This window comes from Mugil cephalus, chromosome 8 (genome assembly GCF_022458985.1).
Source record: "Mugil cephalus isolate CIBA_MC_2020 chromosome 8, CIBA_Mcephalus_1.1, whole genome shotgun sequence".
NCBI lineage: Eukaryota > Metazoa > Chordata > Actinopteri > Mugiliformes > Mugilidae > Mugil > Mugil cephalus.
Window position 1 is genome coordinate 2,393,184 of NC_061777.1, and position 16,806 is coordinate 2,409,989.

The 16,806-nt window shown below is 38.2% G+C and overlaps 2 protein-coding genes across 21 annotated transcripts in view; one reads left to right on the forward strand and one right to left on the reverse strand.

The window, feature by feature from the left end:
• Window positions 1–161: 161 nt before the first annotated feature.
• On the forward strand, window positions 162–6,561 carry LOC125012018. The gene is made up of 7 exons (XM_047591611.1): window positions 162–699; window positions 773–981; window positions 2,309–2,432; window positions 2,511–2,576; window positions 4,827–4,928; window positions 4,991–5,059; window positions 5,138–6,561. Exons 1-7 carry the CDS (start codon window positions 162–164, stop codon window positions 6,160–6,162), a joined length of 2,133 nt encoding a protein of 710 aa, XP_047447567.1. The 3' UTR covers window positions 6,163–6,561.
• A 3,018-nt stretch (window positions 6,562–9,579) lies between these two features.
• The window catches only part of kcnt1b (potassium sodium-activated channel subfamily T member 1b), a 77,680-nt gene continuing 70,453 nt past the window's right edge, over window positions 9,580–16,806 (reverse strand). For 11 of the 20 annotated variants that reach the window (XM_047591215.1, XM_047591225.1, XM_047591214.1 and 8 more), the window contains 3 exons: window positions 15,073–15,084; window positions 13,557–13,641; window positions 9,580–12,857 (listed from right to left, as the gene is read on the reverse strand). In XM_047591215.1, coding sequence (XP_047447171.1) covers window positions 12,737–12,857; window positions 13,557–13,641; window positions 15,073–15,084 — 218 coding nt within the window. In that variant the 3' untranslated portion in view covers window positions 9,580–12,736. The remainder of the gene's footprint in view (window positions 12,858–13,556; window positions 13,642–15,072; window positions 15,085–16,806) is intronic. The other 9 variants (XM_047591230.1, XM_047591228.1, XM_047591229.1 and 6 more) reach the window with 1 other exon arrangement.

Here is a 16,806-nt window from a genome sequence, read left to right on the forward strand (position 1 = left end):
TTGGCAAATAAATAAATAGTTTTAATTAAAATTAAAAGTGACATTGTAGTTAAAGTGACAGTAGTATTAGCTAGAAATAGATTTATTTTTCTTCTTCTTTTTTCCTAATTCGTATCCTGCTGTAAATGATGAAATTAAATCGTGTTTGAAATGATCTGTGAATGAAACCCTCAGACTTTGACCCTGGCGGTGTGAGTCTGGTGATGCTCCTGAAGGACGTGGGTCAGATTAACTCCACGGTCCTGCGCAGTGGGAACCTGACCTCCATCCTCAGACTCACCATCAACGACGCTGGAGTCAGAACCATCGCGGACGCGGCCTTCGGCTCCTTCCTCCACCTCGTTACGCTCCACCTGAACGGGAACATGCTGTCGGAGGTGAGTCCGGGCTGGTTCGGAGACGCCTCCGTCCTCCAGGAGCTCAGCCTCTCTGGGAATCGGATAGAAGCCGTGAACGAGTCCACGCTCCGCGGCCTCGTGGGCCTCAGGACGCTGCGGCTGAACAAGAACCGGATCAAGGACGTGCACCCGGACAGTTTCAGGTCCCTGGCGGCCCTGGCTGAGCTGGACTTGTCTGAGAACAACATGACTCGGGTCTCGCCCCGGGTCTTCAGGTCTCTGGACTCCACCAGGATCAGGTTGGACGGGAATCCGTGGGACTGCTCCTGCAGCGCCGCGGACTCCGTGGACTCCCTGAAAGGTTTGAATGAGCGTAAAAGTGTGAGAGTGTTTACAGGTGGTTTAGAGACGTCACAGGTGGTTTCTGTCCCCAGATCTGCACCGTAGGTCTCTGTTGGACGGAGACATGGACGTGACCTGTGAGACTCCTCCGTCTCTGAGGGGTCAACGAGTCTGGGACGTGTCCGTGTGTCCTCCAGGGATATCCTCCAGCCCCGCGTCTGGTGCGTCTCACTGCGCATCATCACCTCTAATAGATGCTACACAACATTATGACCACCGTCCTAATGTAGAGGGTCTGCACGTGACGTCACAGCAAGCGGAAGTCTCCATGGTTACAAAGTGACAGTTGATCATGGAGATTACTGATACTTTTCACTGTGTTGTTGCCACTCAGGGGGCGTGGCCCAAGCAGGCAGTGACGTCAGTGCGTACCCTCTATCGTGTAGGTCTCCCTCATGAATGTATGGAAGAGAATGAATGACAAGTTTATTTCAAATATGTAAAAAGGGAAAATAAACATTCGTCAAGAAATAATAGAAAATGCAAATATATCTAAATTTAAATAAGACTATTATAGACGCATACATAGTTGTAGCAAATAATAAGGAAAATGCAATATAAGTATTCTAACAGTTTGTAATTTACATGCTGGAAAAGAAGTGGATAATATATATGTGTATAAATATATACATGCTCTGTACATATATACATACATGCACATGTTAACACACAGACACACACATACATGAACACATATTTATTTATTTCATTATTTACAAAACAGTTGTGACTCATGTTTTTTTTTTTGTCTTTTGAGTTTTTAAGTCATTCACGCTCCTGTCAGTGGCCATAATGTTGTGGCTTACTGCAGTATGTCTGTGAAAGTTCCCCTTCATCCAGGTTGTGGTTAGCATGATTTAATTAGCATGCAGATGAGAAGAGGTAGATATTTTTTCATGAAAATTGAAATGTCCAGAAAAAAGGTAGAAATTTTTAAGAAAAGTCAAAATTTCAAGAAAAACGTTAAAATTTCAAGAAAATTAAGCTGAAATTGAAAGGAATAAATAAAATTTTGAGAAAAAATTGAAATTTTAAGGAAAAAATTAAATTTTGAGAAAAAAATTGAAATTTTGAGAAAAAATTGAAATTTTAAGGAAAAAATTTAAATTTCAAGAAAAACGTCGAAATTTCAAGAAAAAATTAAATTGAGAAAAAAGGTTGGAATTTCTGGAAAAAGTGAAATTTTAAGGGAAAAAATTGAAATTTCAAGAAATTTTTTTTTTTTTGAGAAAAAGTTGAAATTTCTGGAAAAAGTGAAATTTTAAGAAAAAAATTGAAATTCTGAGAAAATAGTTGAAATTTAGAGATAAAAATAAATTTTGAGAAACAAAAGTCTAAACATTGTCATAAAGTAGACCTCAAAACTGGCAGTACCGTGTGCATATGGTACCGCCAGAAGAGTATTGGGGCTTAATCAATAATATTAAGAATAATACAAACCGGTGGTACCATCTGTACTCGTGGTGAACATGAACACTCCAAATATCTTGGAGAAGTTAAAAATGCATACCAAATAAAAGTTCAGGTTTCAGGAGGTTAATAATTTCCCCAGAATGTGACCTCTCTAGTTCTTCAGTTTGTTCGTTGTTCTCCTCTTCCCTTCAGCAGTAGTTGCATCGAACCCTCCACCACGGCCAACACCAGACACAGAATCCTCCGTCCAGTCCAGACCACCGACCTCAACCCACGCTGGTACATGTTGCTCCTCTGGTCCCACTTTTTATTTGATGTTTGCGACTCTCTCAGTCATAAACTTGTTTTCTCTTGCAGCACTTTCATCGTCACAAACGTCGTCCCACATCGATCCCTCTCCAACTACAGTCTCTGCATCCACCGGTACGTGATTTTTATTAGAATCTAGTCAGTGCTCAGAGTCTCTGTTGTCCACACCAAACCCACTCATCTCACTGCACCAGTTTCTGGTACAGTACATTCTTCTCGTCTCAGTTTAAATTTATTTCCCAGTAAAATTAAAATATATAGATGTCAGTCTATGCTCTCTGTATCTTTCTACTTTGTATATTATTATACTGATTTAATTAGCATGGAGATGAGAAGAGGTAGATATTTTTTTTCATGAAAATTGAAATTTCCAGAAAAAAGTTTAAGTTTTAAGAAAAAGTTGAAATTTCCAGAAAAAGTTGAAATTTCAAGAAAAGAAGTGAAATTGCAAGAAAAAATAAATTTAGAGAAAATTGAAATTATCTGAAAAAGTGAAATTTCTTAAAAAATAAAATAGAAATTTTAAGAAAAAATTGAAATTTCAAGAAAAACGTCGAAATTTAGAAAAAATCAAAATTGAGAAAAAAGGTTGGAATTTCTGGAAAAAGTGAAATTTTAAGGAAAAAAATTGAAATTTCAAGAAAATTTTTTTTTGAGAAAAAGTTGAAATTTCTGGAAAAAGTGAAATTTTAAGAAAAAAATTGAAATTCTGAGAAAATAGTTGAAATTTAGAGATAAAAATAAATTTTGAGAAACAAAAGTTAAACATTTCAAAAGAGACCAAAACTGCATACAGTTGAAAGTACAACCAGAAGAGTATTTGGGCTAATCAAAAATAAATAAGAATAAAAAACCGTGGTAACATTCTACACGTGAAACATGAACACTCCAAATTATCAATGAAAGTAAAAATGCTACCAATAAAGTTCAGGATCTCAAGTTAATAATTTACCCAAATGTTGAACCCTCTAGTTCTTCAAGTTTGTACAATGTTAAACCTCATTCCTCAGCAGTAAGTTGATCAACCCTCCCAGTTAACATTTCCGCAAAACTTAATCAACAGATCTCAATCCAGCTGTACATGTTCTTGTCACTTTTATATATTATACGATTTAATTCTCAAGAAAATAGAATTATTTTCATGAAAACTTGAAATTTCCAAAGTAGTAAACAATGAAATTCTCAGAAAAAGTTGAAATTCCAGTAAAAGTGATTAATTTCTGAGAAAAAGTAAATTTCAATTTTCAGAAATCTAAATAATATAAATATATTTCAAGAAAAATTAAAATTTCAAAAAAAGTCTATTTCTGAAAAAATAACAATTTCAAGAAATACTAAATTTAAAAAATTAACTGAAATTTAAGAAATAGCATGGAAATTTCAAGAAAATAAGATAAATTTTGAGAAAAAGTTGAAATTTTAAGAAAAAAAAATGAATTTCTGAGAAAAAAAAGTTGAAATTTCCAGAAAAAGTTGAAATTTTAAGAAAAATGTTAAAATTTCAAGAAAAAAGTTAACATTTTGAAAAAATCTAAATTTTGAAAAAAATCTAAATTTCAAGAAAAAAGTCGACATTTCAAGAAAATAAAGCTGAAATTTCAAGAAAATAAAGCGGAAATTTCAAGAAAAATAAATAAATTTTGAGAAAAAGTTGAAATTTTAAGAAAAAAATGAAATTCTGAGAAAAAAAAGTTGAAATTTCGAGATAAAAATAGAAATTTTGAGAAAAATGTTAAAATTTCAAGAAAAAAGTTAACATTTTGAAAAAATCTAAATTTTGAAAAAAAACTAAATTTCAAAAAAATAAAGCGGAAATTTCAAGAAAAATAAATAAATTTTGAGAAAAAGTTGAAATTTTAAGAAAAATGTTAAAATTTCAAGAAAAAAGTTAACATTTTGAAAAAATCTAAATTTTGAAAAAAAAAACAGAAATTCAAGAAAAAAGTCGAAATTTCAAGAAAATAAAGCAGAAATTTCAAGAAAATAAAGCGGAAATTTCAAGAAAAATAAATAAATTTTGAGAAAAATTTGAAATTTTAAGAAAAATGTTAAAATTTCAAGAAAAAAGTTAACATTTTGAAAAAATCTAAATTTTGAAAAAAATCTAAATTTCGAAAAAAATCTAAATTTCAAGAAAAGAGTCGAAATTTCAAGAAAATAAAGCTGAAATTTCAAGAAAATAAAGCGGAAATTTCAAGAAAAATAAATAAATTTTGAGAAAAAGTTGAAATTTGTTAAATGTTAAAATTTCAAGAAAAAAGTTAACATTTTGAAAAAATCTAAATTTTGAAAAAAATCTAAATTTCAAGAAAATAAAGCTGAAATTTCAAGAAAATAAAGCGGAAATTTCGTTGTTCTCTTCAGGGTCGTATGGGACCTCACCTCCATCAGGTGTAAATTCCTCCTCTGACTCCAACAAAACCACAAACCAGCCCAGGACGTCCACTAAACCTCCACCGTCCTCTGGTACGTTTAATTCCTGTCCTGTTTGACGTCTGAATTGAGAAATAAACGTCTCTTTCTTCCAGAAGCCGTCACGTTTTCATCCCAGCCTCCTCCGGACACAAACACCGTGTGCACACTCGTCGCTGTGATCGGTACGTTCACGTTCCTCTTCAGTTTCATTAAAAACGTCCAGATTGTTGAATGCATCTCTATGTTTGTGTGGTCTGCAGCCGTCCTGAGTGTGCTGCTCTGCCTGGCCTGTTTTCTGGCCGTGTTGCACAGAAGGAAACGCAACAACAAAGCTGTGACGCCTGGACGTCCGACGGAAGAGGAGGAGAAGGAAGAAGACAGCGGACGGTCTGAGAACAGAGACGTGGAGAAGGCTGAGAGGATCACAGGAGTCAGAGCAAAGTCTGCAAACGCAATAATCCTCACGTCTCCTTTTTGTGCATCTGATAAACATGGAGCATCTTCACAACCTGAGACTGAGGCCTCGGCTGCAGGAGAAAGCGAAGCAGCAGGGAATCAGACAGAAGGTCTCACCAGCGTCTCCGACGTGATGGAGGGACACGTTGTTGGTGGAGATGAAAACAACCCTCAGTGTGTTCCTGCTGATGTTTTACCGTACCTCAGCATCGGCACCAACCAGAGCAGAGCCGACCCCCGTGAAGAGTCCACTCACGACCAGAGGCTGCAGACGAGGAAGGTCCTCAGGAGGATCTCCACCTGGCCTCCGTCTGCAGCTCAGTGGAGGGCCAGGTGTAAAATAAAAGAGGAGGAGGAGGAAGGTGACGACTTCGGTGATTGGACACGAAATGTATCAGAGAAGTTTGAAGTGAAAAGGATTGTGGACAAGATGGAGAATCCCTCAGCTTCAGATCAGTCGGTAGGAACCAGTGACCAGATTGAGGTTGACGTCCTCACCGAGTCGAGGCTGAAGGTGGAGGAGTCGGCTACAGCGAGAAAAACAACCGACGACTCCAAAAGCGTGAATCAGTGGAAGGTCAGAGGGAATCAAGACAAGAAACCCAGCTCGTTGGGCCAGAGCAGCACCAGGAGAAAGGAGGCGAGGCCAGCGGAGACCAGCAGGCAGAGGCCGGAGAACCGAAGCAGCGGCACCTCCCCGGACGATGAGACCCTCCTCTCCGGCCACCAGTACGCATTCATGAACCTGCTGCAGGAGGTCGTCCAGAACAACGGCCGCTGGACCAGAGACCGGTGGAAGCAGACGCAGATCAACAAGCAGCGGCGTTAGAGCAGAGGCACCGAACAGCTGGGTCAACATGTAACCGAGGGACGTCTGATATATCCTGCACGCATCTGTATTAACCTCTTGAGACCCTGCGTCCTCGTACGGTGACAATTAGTTTTAGATCTTATTGCAGCTTATTCTGCTTCATTTAAACCTGTTGTCCTCGTTAGTGGACGCTTTAGTCTGCCATCTAGTGGTGGCAAAGGGTCAATACACTAAAAACATGATTCATTCTACAGACGATCACCGGACAAAACCCCATCAAATTCTACACTTAAAACTTATTTAACGTTTCTTGTTTGATATGACGCGCAAATTTAACTAATTTTATCAACAGCAACGAGTTACAACGTCGCTAATTAGCAAGTACTCGTTTGAGGACGTTGGGACTTCATTGTTCTGTCTTTGTTCAGGTATTAAAATAAACAGTTTTATATTTAGTCACACATTGGGTGACTTTATTATAATATAAATAATGAAATAATCCCAGTGTCCACATATGAGGACTTTTTTTTGTGTTTTTTTCATCCCTAATGGTGGAATTAAAAATGCATACTAAACAAAAACTCAGGTCTCGGGAGGTTAAACGTAAAAACAAAAATGTTTTTATTTTTATTATGATCACAAAAAATCCATAAAAAATGACTAGATATCACTAAAATGTAACTAAATAACTAAATAAACGTCTGAATTTAACAACAACCACCTTCTAATTATTAGCTAAACAATAATAAAATGAGCTCATTCACCATTTATTTTGACTGTGTTCTGTTTGTTGAGATAATCATGACAGATATTTGTTAATAATCATGACAGAAATCACTGACATGACATTCCACCTCTCGAGGAAGTGAGTTAAATCCAGATCACATGACCTGCTCCGAGGTTTGTTCACCCTCCTCTTTATTTCTTAGTTAATATAAACTAGTGTGTGAGTCAAGTGTGAATTTATCACATCAGCAACTACAATATGTTTATAAATAACTCTCGATTTTAATTTATATAATATGTAGAAGAATCGTTCCATAAAAATGCCGTGTGGTGATCGATTTTAGGCTTGAAAACCAACAAAATGTGATCAACTATGATAATTATATATTGACCCAGTTAAACTCAAATGGTAAGTTAACATGATTCATTTCACCTGCTCATAGTCCTATTTAGGACATAGTCAAGGTAAATTAAATGCTGTTCACGAACATGTTGGAGCTCATTCATGGTCTTGGTCTCTTTTTAAAGACTCTGAAGTTTCTATCACAACAGACAGAATCACTCTAAGTGGTTTTGTTCTTGACTAATTAAAGTTGGCACACAGTCGTTGGGTTCACCTGCATTTAAATCCTATAATTTTATGAATTTTTATGAATGAAATAAGAAGAAAATGACATATTACATCATGCAGCATTTACTCAAACACACTCATAGAGTCCAGAGTTCTGATTGGTTCAAAAAGCTGCTGCTGTCCCACATATAGTTTGACCCAGATGAATGTTAAAGGTTAAGGAAGAAAAAGTCTAAAAGATTTATTTGTGGTGTAGCCCAGAGATGAGAAGATTCACTCACAAGAAATCCTGACTTCTAAAAAAAAACACTGGTCTTCTTTACCTCTTTTTAATGCACCACCGTGTCATCCCAGTCTTTAATTCTAAAGGGCTCGTGGAGGAGTTTGAAGTTGTGGATATCGACACTATGGGTCGTGTGGTCAAAAATATATATCAAGGTATTTTCCAAAATTCTGACAGTATCACGGTATTTTTAAATTTTTTTTTTTTTCATACATAATCACATGTTGACAACATTTTCTACTGGTTGAGAGAGGAATTAATGTAGTAGATTGACTAAGGATGGACTATTTCACTGTGATGGTGAGTAAATATTAACTAAATGTTAGCACAGCGCGACCGGCTACCGTAATAATTATAGTCTGCGCGCAATATTTTTTTCCTCATTCATGTAAAGCTAAAATTGGGGATAGGGCATCCAAAACGAGGACTATGCCACGTACGTCTGGTCACCCTGAAAAACAAGAAAAAACAAACAACCCATATGGTACTTTTTTCTTTTTTTTTAAAGCGCCGCATTGAAAAATGGTTAAAATTTCAAGAAAAAGGGTAAAATTTGGGGAAAAAAATCGAAATTTCAAGAAAAACGTTCAAATTTCAAGAAAATAATAAAATTTTGAGAAAAAGTCGAAATTTCAAGAAAAAAAAGTTGAAATTTCTGGAAAGTGAAATTTTAAGAAAAAAATTAAATTCTGAGAAAAAAAAAAGTCTAAACATTGTCATGAAGTAGACCTTAAAACTGGCAGTATTGGGGCTTAATTAATAATATATATTAAGAAAAATACAAACCGGTGGTACCATCTGTACTCATGTTGAACATGAACAGAAAAAAAAACAAACAACCCATACGTTTTTTTTTTTTTTAAAGCGCCGCATTGAAAATGGTTAAAATTTCAAGAAAAACGGTAAAATTTGAAAAAAAAAAAATCGAAATTTCAAGAAAAAAAAGTTGAAATTTCTGGAAAGTGAAATTTTAAGAAAAAAATGAAATTCTGAGAAAAAAAAGTCTAAAGATTGTCATGAAGTAGACCTTAAAACTGGCAGTATTGGGGCTTAATTAATAATATATATTAAGAATAATACAAACCGGTGGTACCATCTGTACTCATGTTGAACATGAACAGAAAAAAAACAAACAACCCATACTGGTTTTTTTAGCGCTCGGAACGCTGTGTAATCAAATACGCCGGTATGTCGAGATATTAAAAATTCATATCATTACGGGAAAAAAATACCGGTATTCGGTATGAACCAGTTTACCAGTCAGCCCTAATTGAGACTGTACTGTAGTTTGATGTCCCCAAGAAGTTTCAATCCTCATGCACATCTTAAGAAACCTACACCTCTTACTTAAACCCCAACTCCTCCACTAGTACTTGGATTTTTTTTTTTCAGCAGTTGTAGAGTTCCAGAGAGCCCTCCTTGGACCACTTTTTAATTACCGACGACTACAGGAACCAGGAACAACCTAAAAGAGCTGCAGATTTAAAGATGCTCTGACCCAGTCGTCTCCATAGTCCACATCTTTCCATAAATCAGTGATGATTGGTGCCTGCATCGATGACGTGCATGGTGTTTGGCAACAGTAAACATGTCCTATTAAAGCTGTTATCTTCACTAATAAGAAACAAGAAAGAGGCTTCCACAAATAAATGTTTTCCTCGTTTGCAAAAACCTGAGATTCAGATGAGTCGTGACGATTCTGATCTGAAAAAGTCAGCTTCACATTTAGCATCAGTCTTCTCGTCTCAGTCGTAGCCTTGAAGCAGAGTGAGTTTTTTCAGAAACTATGTATGAGATACAGAAACACATTCATCTTCTCTAAGAATGAAATAAAACCCTCGTTGTTGAGTCGTTCCATCTGGCTGCATGCAGCATTTATTTGTTCATAGTTTGTTTTTGTTTTTTGTTTTTTTGTTTTTTATTTTGTATGTGGAGAAGAACACTTCTCATAAGAAATAGTACAAAATGGATAAACCCCTTTTGGACGATGACTCAAAGACATACAGCGGAGGTAAACAGGAGGTAACACCGAGACGACATGCACGATCCATTCATAGAAATAACATGGTATCAAATAATGGCTCCAACCTGCAAGCACTTCACTGGATATGGGTGTGTCTACAGCCCCGGGACATCGGACCACACGTCCTGATAAATGTACAAAATGGTTCGTTCTTGGCAAGCTTGTACATCGAAACATGCTTCTTCTTCTTCTTTATTTATTTAGTTATTTAATCCTTTTTTTTTTTGTTGTTGTAGTAGTAGTGTTTGCATGCCCTTGGTAGGTGTTATAAGTTCACACAGATGTGAAGTGAGTGATGGGGATTGTGAGGACACAGGGGGAGGAGGTTGTGGACTCTCAAAATGGCCACAAATACATATTATAATTCACACACAGGTGCAAAAATAATTTTCACAAATCGCAGTCTGGATACACATCGTTATTTTTTTTTTTTTTAAATTGCAAATTCACAAATTTCTTTTTCTCTTTTAAATCAGAATTGTATTTTTGTAACAACGTTTATTTAAACCATTTATTTATATCTACATATTGTATCAGTTAAGATGTATGTCTTCAACATGGGGTCACAAAATCTTTGGTTGATTAGACATTTTTCATATATATATTTTTTTAATTTTCCCCCATAAATTTAAACTGAGCCTATTCAGTCCCGATAAATAAAATAAGGCCGAGTTTAATATTGAACACATAAAACGTTGAAGTTAAGATATACACCGATCTGCCACAACATTACAACCACTGACAGGTGAAGTCAATAACACTTAAATCATCTTGTGACGATTCATACGTGTTCTTCTGGGAAACTTTTGGATCTGGAATTAATTCGTGTGGATGTTACGTAGACATGTAGCACCAACCTAGACTAGAACAGGCACCCCCACCCCCACAGAAACGATTCTCCTAAAATTTGATATTTCCAATGTAAGGCTTCAAAAAGTCTTAAATATGAGCATGTTTTCCATTTATTACCACTTAATTTGCATCATGAGCCCCTCTGGCCCCGGCTTATTATGTTCCTCATTAGAGGAGGCCCCCCCCAGGATGTCAGCTGAGCCTAATGACAGTAAACTTAATTCTGTATCTCTGCCATTGCTTGTTTTTTGTACTTAGTGTAGGTCTTAAATTTAAAAAGGGGTCTTTAAAAGTCTTAATTCCACTTGTTCAGACCTGCAGAAACCCCGGCTGTATGATGATCCCCTACACAGCGTTAGGAAAGTGGTCATAATGTTATGCCTGATCCATGATACACAAAAATGCACCATGCATTTTTTTAATGCCAACTTTGTGAATTTGCAATAAAAGACTGCTGTGTGTGTATTTGTGAAGTTATTCTGGTTAAACCGTCGTTGTGCGTGAGTTAAAATACACATTTGTGAATCTCATTCAGAGACTAACCTCGCTCCATAATCGGTACCTCAGCTCTCCTGGGCCCCGTAAAAACCGCCAAGTCTGAGGGGCCACAGCACATCTCAGTGGGACACTTACACTGTAAAACACCAAGGTAGAAAATATAACAACACTGGCAAAAAAAAAATAAAAATAAAAATGGCTCAACCAAAGTTAAACTTCACCAACCTTCTGCAAAGTAACTCAACTAAACACGTGACGAGTTACTGCGCGTTTGGTCGTCTTTGCTTCGTAGGAATGGTTGAATACTGTCTCCACTGTGTTCTACAGATTCAGATTAAAGGGTCATGCCGTTAATGCTCTAGTCCCCCCCCCCCCTCCCCCTTCCCCTCCCCGAAGAGCTTAGTGCAAAAAAATACTTCAAGTCCGCTCTCACTTCTCATCTCTATTTACAGCGAGTCGAGGTCAAACACCGGCAGAGCGTGGGTCCTGTACAGTCAGGAGAGGAGAAGGAAATCTGGAAATACGTCACCGGCCAGAAAGAGAGTCCGACAAAATCTGTGCAAACCTGTTACCTGCTACCGCTCGACCTGCAACTCCAGAAAAGATCCGACACTGGAAGATCACAAGTCCACAAATATTTACCAGCACATGAATTCAAGTTGAAGGAATAATAATAATAATAATGATAATAAAAAACAGAGCCTGACCGATGGTTTTAATGATAATTTTCTTCAGATTGATCTCATATGTGCTGCAGCCATGAGGCAGTTAGCTTAGCTTAGCACAAACACTGGAAGCAGGGGGGAACTGTTAGCATCACCTTCCTGCACAACTAACACAGCTTGATTCATCTTTACAAAACATGCAGATGTTTTAGTACTAATGGAAAAAATTAACAGTGCTGCTAGCCGTTCATGCTAAGCTAAGCTAAGCTCATTGCCGGCTTTTTTTTTTTGGTTTTAAACTTAAACTGCAGCTGCAGACGTTTCGGTCAGGCTCCAAAATAATAAATGTCACTAAACAGATGCAGAATATGACAGAATATGATAATTTAACTATATTTACAAAATATATATATATGTATTTATATAATGGCACGTAAAGTAGAGCAGACGGGAGACACTTAAAATAGTGAAATAAATATTAGAAGGATTAAATCGACAGAGGAGAGTAAAAAATAAGAGAAAATCTCGTCCGATTAAAAAATAATAAGTTAAGAAAAGTGCACATGTACGGTAATTCCACGATAAATGCTTGAAAAGATACAAATCGAAAGTGTTATGACCCTTTAGAAAAAAAGTTGTGGATGGTTCGATTTTCCTCCAGACTCTGATCTCTCTCCGTCCTTTGTTTGGGAGGCGTTTTCAGATCCTGCTCCTCTGGTTCAGATAGTTTTGCGAGTAGGAAGTGGGTGGGGTAGTTGTGCTGGAGGGGGGGGGGGGCGAGGCGAGGCACTCTTCATGCATCCTCCTGTAGCAGCTCGTTGGGGAAGAACAGAGTCATCTTTCAAGACGTCGACGCTGCTCTGGGCTCCAGACGGGCGGACGGCCATGATGGCCCCCGGCTGGGCCAGGCTCGGAGGGTTAAGGGTCAGGGTGTCGGGACGTCTGGTTGGCGGGGGGGTGGACGGGGGGGGGGTTCAGAGGTGAGTCTCGTCTCTCGTCTCTGTGCCATAGTCCTGCTGGTGCCTGGCGCCTCGGGCCTGTCCCACCTGCGAGTCCTCTGGCATGTGAGCCAGCGGGTCAGAGCGGATGATGTACCTGAGAAGATAAATACGACATGAGACCCCCCCTCAAAGGAAAAAGAGGCTGATTTAACTTCAATCTAGAGCAGGGGGGTCAAAACTGTCCCACCAGAGGGTCCAGTACGGCCCACGGGATGAACTTATAACGACATTAACTTCAATGTCTCAATAAAAGTAGCTGCTATTCACCGTTTGTCCACTAGGGGTCAGACTGTTTTTAGTTCAGAGCTGAACAGCAGCTGAAATCACACAGGAAGAAGAGAGAAAAGAGGAGATGGGGGAGAAAGAGAGGAAGGGGAGGAGAAAACGGAGGATGAAGAGAAGAGGAAGACGAGGAAGATGATAACAGGGAAGGAGGAGAAGGAGGAGGAGGAGGAAAGAAAGTAACAGGGAGGAGGAAGTGAAGGAGGAGATGAAGAAAATGGATAAGAATAGGGAGGAGAAAAGGGAGGATGAGGAGGAGAGGGAGGAAGAAGACAGAGAAGATAATGGGGAAGGAGGAGATGAAGGGAGGGAAGAGGGGATGGAGGAGGAAGATGAAGAAGAAGGAAGAAGACCAGGAAAGTCAGAGTTGTGGATTTAGCACTGAGACCAGGAACTGAACACCAGGGGGCAGCACCGCGCAGAAACCGAACTTATTTTTCATTTTTTTTTCTAGTTGTTCATAAAATGTCTCATAAAGTCAAAAACGAAAGGAAAAGACCGGAGTCCTCACACGATGTCGTTGAGCTCCAGCATGGTGTCGGGAGGAGGGTTGATGAGGACGTAGGACAGCGTGTTCTGGTGGTCGTTCATCTCGTCTGAGGAGCAGAGACAGAGGAAACTTTCAGAGCCCCTCCCTTATCCTCCCTTATCCTCCCCCACCTCACCCCCCTCCCCAACCATGACCACTGACAATATGACACCCCCTTGTTCTCAGGACAAATAGCCAAAGGAACAAATCTGAGATGGAGGAGATGCTCGTTACAACTGTTAATTAAATCTGCACTGGATCTAAAGACGACGTCACATTTGACCCGAGCATCAGTCTGAGTCTAAATGTCATTGAACCCGTCGTCAGGCTGCAAACACTTCGTTATTGGTACGTTTATTACGTCATTTTTTGCATGAAGCTGACTATAAATTACATGAAGTTCTCAGACTATTCTGTTAAAACAACGACACAGGAAACTGTGTTTTATCTCATATTTAATATTTAATTTCAGCCTCTGCAGACGAGTGATGTTCGATACCACTGATTTCCTTTCCTGTACCGATACTGAAGCATAATTCAGGCTGATATCTGATCTGATACTTTGTGTAAATACACCCTGATGTGTCTGGAAAATCTAACGAAAAGTAGTTTATTTGAAATCATAGCTTCATAAAGAAAACAAGATATCAGACTTATTTATTTATTAATTTAAACTCTGAAGTATATTGAAGTAGTGGCTTCATTTACTGTAGAACAGGAATAAAAACAGAGGTCAGTTGATGGTGACGTTTGTAAATTTGTTTCAGGACTTGTAAATGTGTTAATGTCATTTTGTTTTATGATGTGTAAAAAAAAATGTAAATTTGTCTCAAGCTTTATAAAAGTGTTTAAAGTTGGTTTGAACCTCCCAGGCCACCGTAGTACCACAATTAAGATGCAAGTTTTCATTTTACAGTAGTTCTTAGTTAAACAATCATTTATTTTAATGGTCTTATTATTTTACTTATTCCTTTTTCTTTTTCTTTTTAGTGTTTGAAACAGCATTTCACATATTTTTTATGTGTTTGCTCGGCTTTAAATAAATAAATAAATGACTCTGACGTCTCATTTTCTTTACGAAGCTCTGATTTGAAATGCAGCCACTGTCTGATATTGTGCCTCGTATTCTGTGTTGTGTCACCAGGTTTGCTCTGTAGTTTAGTTTCTTCTTGAATGTCTGAAATATTTGAAAGTACATTCAGAGGATAAAGACCTGGTATCGGAGGTATCGATATTCCAGTATCGTTTGATTACAAAAGCTGCATCAAACCTTCATTATACGAACATTAACAGTTGTAACACAGGATTTTATTGTATATATGATATGTATAAATACATATATACATATGTAGGATTATAGCAGGACATCTCTCCGTCCTCGTGTCTCTGAGTGGTTGTGTTTGTGTGCTGGTTGCTCTGAGGCTCCTACTTGCGTTCGTGTGGTGGACGGAGGGAGGGAGGGGAAAGGAGGGCACCTGTGTCTCCAATGACAACCCACCTGCTCGTCGCCCTTTATAAAAGCCGGGCGAGGGTGGGTGGTGGGTGGTGGGTGGGGTGGGGGGGGGGTGTGGAAGAGAGAGAAGGGCCGACCGTTACTGACTTGGTGGAAGAAGGGGAGGCCCAACATGCTGCCTGCTGCTGAGCCCGACAGACAGCGACGCATGCGCAGCTTCCAGAACGCAGCCAGCATGCAGGACGGCGTCCACCGCTGCACAGCACGCCACCAACCACCAACCCCCAACCCCCAACCCCCCCAAACTCAAACCATCGCATTCCCCTCTCACGTCCCCGCACATTGCCATGCCAACGGACGACACTCAGCCCCAACCATCTCCCTCCCCTCGATTTGGTGCCGAGTGACATGTGACACAGACACAAGAGGACATGCTCCCAGCATCCATCTGTTCATCCATCCGTCCATCCATCCGTTCATCCATCCATCCGTCCATCGGACCGCACCAGACGCAGAGCGACTCAAACCAAACGGAGTGAAGCAGAACACATTGGGAGTGTGAGAGTGGAAGAGGTTCGGTTCAGGTCTCTGCTCCACATTAGTTTGACTAAATATTAAATGTTAAATCACACCACGGCCACGGCGTCCTGGTTAGGATACAACTTCTTTTTTTTTTTTTTAGTTGTGGCTCTGTAGTCCAGGACATGAGTCATAATAATAATAATAATAATAATCATCGTAGTTATACTGGATTGATCCATTTGTTCACACACACTAGTAAGTTTAGCTCAAAATCAAGTTTTCTCTGCACAAACAATATGTTTGTTATGTGTTTGCATTATAATGAGGTTGATCATTTAACACATCAAAGCATATTCTGTTTGCACAACTTAAAATTTATTCTGATTTAGGTAAATAAGTTATTGTGCTAAAAAAATAAATAAGGGAAACAATTTGCATGAATATTTCTGAGTAGAATGAAATGAAATAAGGTGGTTTACCACCACCAGAGTAACATATCCAATGTAAAGTGAATATCTATGATAAAGCGCTATACAAAACTGATGCATTTTTTTATTATTTTAACACAATTATGAGCTAAAATGAGCTTGTAGAGGACACTTAAAGGTATTAAGTTGTCCTAAGTAGAGACGTCCAATTTTTTTACGTTGAGCCAACACCTCATTTGCTAGAGTGTAGCAATGACACTATTTATCTTTATTTTAGGAGCAGATTGAGTGACATAAACATTTATTTAAATTAAAACTTAATTTTTTAGTCTTTATACCAGGTGGAATTTTTAGCTATTTATTAATATTATTGTTTATTATTATTTTCCATGCACTCACAGTCCATCAGGTATTAATGGACCAAGTTTGTTGTAATCTCCATCCTCGCCACTAGAGGGCCCTATATCCTACACACTGGACCTTTAATTTACCTTTAAAAAACTGCTATAAAAACTTAACTGAACAATATTTTTTTCTGCATAAATCTCTTAAACCTACGCAAAGTTCAATCATTTTGAGTTGAGTTTTTATTTACATGACATTTTTGTCCGTAATGACTCATAGTTAATTAAACTGATGCCTGAGGGTTAAAATGCCAATTAGTTATTTTTCATGGTCAAAAGTTCACAGCTGACCTAAACCTTTGATGTCTGACATATTCTTTTTAACTGAAGTGCTTATTAGACCTTTAAAAAAAAGAACAATTTCCACATATTTTAGTTTTGTATCATGTTTGATATAATAGGTTTTAATTAATCTCTTAAATAAA

Coding starts and splice junctions, on each gene's coding strand:
- LOC125012018 (XM_047591611.1), top strand. CDS start 162: ATGAAACCCTCAGACTTTGACCCTGGCGGTGTGAGTCTGGTGATGCTC. Junction 2,577..4,826: donor TACAGTCTCTGCATCCACCG/GTACGTGATTTT, acceptor TGTTCTCTTCAG/GGTCGTATGGGACCTCACCT. Junction 4,929..4,990: donor TAAACCTCCACCGTCCTCTG/GTACGTTTAATT, acceptor TCTTTCTTCCAG/AAGCCGTCACGTTTTCATCC.